General features: G+C 24.7%; 1 protein-coding gene across 1 annotated transcript in view; it reads right to left on the reverse strand.

Moving 5' to 3' along the window:
• Positions 1-5,599, reverse strand: part of LOC111626027 (folliculin-interacting protein 2-like) — a 6,463-nt gene extending 864 nt beyond the window's left edge. The window contains exons 1-4 of the mRNA XM_023369304.1: positions 5,088-5,599; positions 4,923-5,014; positions 3,776-3,850; positions 3,529-3,697 (exon numbers count right to left, since the gene is read on the reverse strand). Coding sequence (XP_023225072.1) covers positions 3,529-3,697; positions 3,776-3,850; positions 4,923-5,014; positions 5,088-5,197 — 446 coding nt within the window. The 5' untranslated portion in view covers positions 5,198-5,599. The remainder of the gene's footprint in view (positions 1-3,528; positions 3,698-3,775; positions 3,851-4,922; positions 5,015-5,087) is intronic.
• Between the last annotated feature and the right edge of the window lie 96 nt (positions 5,600-5,695).

Here is a 5,695-nt window from a genome sequence, read left to right on the forward strand (position 1 = left end):
ATATTAATATTTATTATATTAATATTTATTATATTAATTTGGAAATAGAGATAGATGAAGCTACTATTCCATATTAAAGTTAGAAATAATTTAGTTTAACAATTAATTTAAAATGTCTGAAAGAAAAACAAATGGCCTTAGTAAAATTTAAGAAATTATAGTAAAAATTAATTTTAGATTACAAAATTACAGCCTAAAAGAATGTAAAGATGTAAAACATGCCCAATATAAATCATGTAACAAGCTATGTTTAAAATAAAATGACAGTATCAAACATAAGTGTAAAATATATGTGTATCATTAAAATCAAAAATATGATGATGATGATATAGTAAAACAATACAGTAAAGCATCGATTATCCGTATCATGATCAACAGAAACATCAATTAACCAAAAGCTTTCCAGTCGCAAATTTAAATTTCTACTAGTGCTGTGGCACTGCAATCTTTGGCTATATCTTAGGCTACTCCAATATTATTTTTGCTGGTGTGCGTGTTTTAGCTATCAGCACTGGTGTGACCATAAGAGGGTACTTGACGTGCCAGGATTTGAACGAATTTCAACATGGGATAGGTTAATATATTTTTTCATACATAATTTGTTATCCAAAAAATCGATTTTCCGAACAACCCCAGTCCCCAAAAGATTTGGATAATCAATGTTCTACTGTATATATTTATTTGATGAAATAAAATTACTATCATCTGATCTATCTACTTTTTTAATCTGAGAAATTATATGTTTATATTATACACTATGGAATGGAATCTAGAAGGAGAGAAAAGCATTTCAAAACAAATCAGAGTAAATAAACATTAGTTATTCCAATCAAAATTATTACTGCTAGGCACAGTTTGTTTTCTGTCCAAACATGAACTATGAAGGGAATGAAAGTACTAGTAGTAATATTGATTTGGGGACCATCTACGGTGGATCACTTACCATTCTACCATGGCAGTGACATCACCATTGCTATAAAAAAACTTTTTTTTAAATTGTGCATGCTCATGCTAGTAACTTTGAACATCCTCACTTTGACCCTATTGTATCTCAAAAATGAAATCATGGAGCTCAATTTTTGTTACATTTTTAATTTCTTTGTCTCATAATTATGTAAAATGACAAAGTTTAATCAAAAATTTAATTTTGAGAATGAATTCAATTCTATAAGCCACATAGAAGAGATTTTGCTAATGATCCATCTCAATTATGAATTATTTAATATAAAGGGTGTATCAAAAAGAATGACCTATTTTAAAACTTTATATTTATTGATGGAAACATACAACAAAACAAAATGCAAAATACTCACAAAATCTTAAAGTTTCAGCTTTGTTATCACAAATACTCTATATATCCACCAGTAGCCACACACACATCTAGATGATAGCTAAATGCTTGCAGACTTGACTTTTTCCACAACTTGAGGAGGACACTAATGATTTCATATTCCAACAGGATAGAGCCCCACCACACCGGCACAACAACATATGACAATTTTTCAATGACACACTACCTCAATGCTGGATAGGGCGCAAGGGACCCCGAGACACTGTTTTACATTCTTGGCCTCCAAGATCTCCAGACATGACCTCATGCGATTTTTTCTTGTAGGGATATGTGAAGGAAAGAGTTTTCATTCCCCCTTAAAAAACAGAATAAGAGCTGCCGTGACTTCTGTCAACATAGATACCTTACATAGAGTGTATGACAAATTTAGCTATTGTCTAGATGTTGTCTGTGCGGCTACTGGTGGACACAGAGTATTTGTAATAACATAGTTGAAACTAAGATTTTGTGAATATTTTGCATTTTGTCCCTGTTTTGTAGTATGTTTCCATCAATAAATATAAAGTTTTAAAATCTGGTCATTCTTTTTGATACACCCTATATATTTGTATCTATTAAAAAAATTGTTAATTATGTACAAAGTTTACTTTCATAAATGTTTGATGTTTTTTATTCTACATAGTAAATAATGTTCATGAATATTTATTATGAATTTATTCATAAAACCTACATTTAACTATTATGTTGAAAGGCCATTCTCTGGTCTAATCATGATCAGTCAATTATGTTTAGTAGAAGTAACGATGATCAGCTTTGAATACTTTTTTCAGAAATCATAAAATGACTTTTTCAAAGTTTTGCTAAAATTTTATTTTATACTATAAAAGCATTTATGATAATATTTTCAGCAATGTTTCTATTAGTTACACCAAAGAAGAATCTTTAACAATTAAGACAATTTTTTAGTTCATCAAAAGTTATAACTGTTTTTTAATAGCTAGTTATAAATTCTAGTAATTTGTTTACAAATTTAATATAAAATTTTCATAATTACCTTTCTTCCTCTTCAAGTTTTTCTAAATTAATGATAATACTAAGTCCTAAATTTACTTTTCTTTTAGCTGGTAAATTATCCTATAATAAAAATTTTTAAATATAAAATGATGTTTAATTCTAAATATCATTGTTTTAATCAATAATTTAATATAAAAAACCATCTACAATTTTTAACAAATAATAAATTAGAAGTATGCTATACCAAAATAAAGTACTAAATATGTTAAAAATTACATTTATAAAGTAATAATTCATTATTTTAAGTTGCTTATATATAAATTATCACAAAATGAAATAACAAACAAAGTTAATTAATTTGTTTTTAAAATGACACCATATTAAAAATAAAACATTAATGCTTACTTACATTTTTTTTTTATATTCAGCTCATTAAATCATCTATGATTGATCAACTATAGATGATTTGAATACTTAATGCTACTTGTAGGAAAATATTGCTTCTAAATCATGCAAGTTAATGAAATTGTATGATAACAAGTCCAATACCTAGCTATTTTGTTAGTTTGAATATCTTATCTCAAACAAAAAATAAATTAACAAACTACAGCTTACTGAGTACACACAAAATTACAAGTAATAAATCTTATCATGTTTAGTTCTAAAATTCTGGTTTTTATGATAAATTTTATATAAATTGAAAATTTGAGATTGGACTGCTACAATATTAATTTCTTTTTATATTGCATAAATAAAAAAAACTATGTTTAAGCTCTACTACAATTTCTATAGTAAAAATAAACAACAATAATTTATCATTATTTGTCTATTTTATTACCTATCATCCTCTTTTTTTTTAATGAAAATAACATAAATTTTAAATTTCTATACTTTCTTCATATTTCCATATTTACTTAGAATTCATGTCACTTGTGTGTATATATATTGTATGTAAATTTTCTATTATTGATATAAGTTTTTACAGACTAAGTTTTTTCATGTCTGAGAAACTACAATATTTTTTTTTAAATATGTTATTTTAAATTATATGCAATATTTCTAAAATAGAAATAAAAACCTCAAACAAAATATATTTGTATTGTATTTTAGTTCTTATGAATATTAAATAATTGTTAAAATTAATAAAATTTTATTCTAAATAAATTTATTTATTATTGAATAAATTATATTTTTTTAAACTGATTAAATTCCTTACTAATGATGTTGATTTGGCAGTATTATGAGCAACTCCATATTCTAAACTTGTAGTGAAATTTCTCATTTTACGACGATGTAGATTATTAAAACTGTTTGAATGAATGAGATTAGAGTTTTCACTTAAGAATGGATGGCTTTGTGTACTGGTATTACTTATAGATGATTGAAGAGATTCTAAAAGAAAAATATCACTTGTAAAACAGGATTTAGAAGTTTAAATTGAAGTTTAATATGCTTGTAAAAATAAATTACCGTGTGCATATAAAGGTTCTGCAAAAGGTGCCATAAAAGATATTGCTCCTGGAACATCCATTGGTACACTATGTGCTGGAAAAAATTTGATAGTGTTAGATAAACAATAACTTATTAGATAATACTATAAAACTGCATTTGTATTCAATAATGCATTTATTTAATAAATGCATTACTTACATCATTTAACAAATGAATTTACATGCTGTAACAAAAATTAAATATTGCACCTATTTGGATATGAAACTCTTATGAAACTTTCTAACTAATAACTTTGTGCCAAACAAGATCTAACATATTTTTTAAAAATTATACTAAAATGTACCTTTTATTTTAAGTATTATGAGAAACAGTTTTCAAATCATAAAAATATACAGTACATGCATATTCACATGTGTAAACATTAAATATATAGCATACTAAAAAGTTAAATTAATAAAAATATGATATAGTTTGGCCAGGAGTTTTAGTAATCTATAGTTAACAAGGAAGTGTTAAGGTAAATCAAGGAAACAATAAAAGAGTCAAGAACAAATTCTCAACTTATCTATTGTTTCCTGGAATTGAAAGATTAATATTTATAATTCAAAATAAGTCATCAACATAAAAAGTACAGAAAATGTATTTTCAAATAATATAACACTTTTATACATTAAAATCAGTATAGAAGTTGCAATATAATTTGATTAGTGAACTATATGATATAATAGATTAAAAATTTATATAAATGACAATATAATTTAATAATACTAATATTTAAATAAATGACAAAACAAAAAACTATTTTTAATCTCACATACTTCAAATATATTTTCATAAAGTAGAATGTTTTAAATATTCTGTTAATACAATTTGCAGATTCTACTTTATGAAAATATATTTGAAGTATGCAAGATTAAAATTGTATTAACAGAATATTTAAAAACTTGCCATGAATTTTGTCATTCCAAATAAAAATTCAAACTAAATTATTAACTTCATTCATATTATCAATAAATTTAAAAATTTTTAAATCAAGATTAAGTTTTATCAAGTTAATGTACTTTTTTTAAACTGAACTTGAATGTTATAATAATTAATCTGAAGTACATGATTAATTTAATTACATTTACTGGCCTCTTCATAAAATATAATATACATTACTTACAATATGGTAATTCTGCTTTTTCCACTTTATTATTAATATTTATTTCACTTGTAGAATTATGCATAACAACACTTTCCTTTGTTGATTTGTCTCTAAAAATTAATTTTAAAATATAAATAAATTAAAAAAATTTTTTTTTTTTAATTTAATGAAACTTAATGTTACCTGCTTGGTTCTCGTATTGGAGCTGGAAACACTACACTCAGCATTAGTTGAGAAGGAAACCTAAATATTTGAAATAATTCTATTTTAATACTAAACAAATATACGAACATTTCAAAAAAACTAATCAGGACTATACAGCTTCTACATTCTTTATATAATTTAATTGTAATGGCTTATAAACTGTTTAATTTTTAAATTATAAAATATTATACATAATGTAATGTTAAAACTATATTACATAGGGGCCATCACCAGAGAGCTTTTTAATTGTCTGTAAACACCACGATTGCCATAAATAGATGACAATTTAATTGTCTGACAGAAAACCAATATGACATCTAAACAACAGATGCACCACAGAATCTACCAAAAAGGTGTTTAAACAAAATTATAATCCTGTAAGGTGAGAAGCATTGTTATTAAAACAGCACAAAACACATCAAAGAACCATAAATAATTCCAATAAATGCTTAATCACAGGTGGAAGGACTAATGTTTTTGACCCCTTCAACATATGACCCAGGGTTTTCAAATTAAAATGATCATAAAACATTGTTATAAATGTTTTTTGAAGTTAAGAAATTTAAAAATTTCTTCTTTTTTTTTTT

Source organism: Centruroides sculpturatus, unplaced genomic scaffold (assembly GCF_000671375.1).
Source record: "Centruroides sculpturatus isolate CEXI.00-Female unplaced genomic scaffold, Cexi_2.0 scaffold316, whole genome shotgun sequence".
NCBI lineage: Eukaryota > Metazoa > Arthropoda > Arachnida > Scorpiones > Buthidae > Centruroides > Centruroides sculpturatus.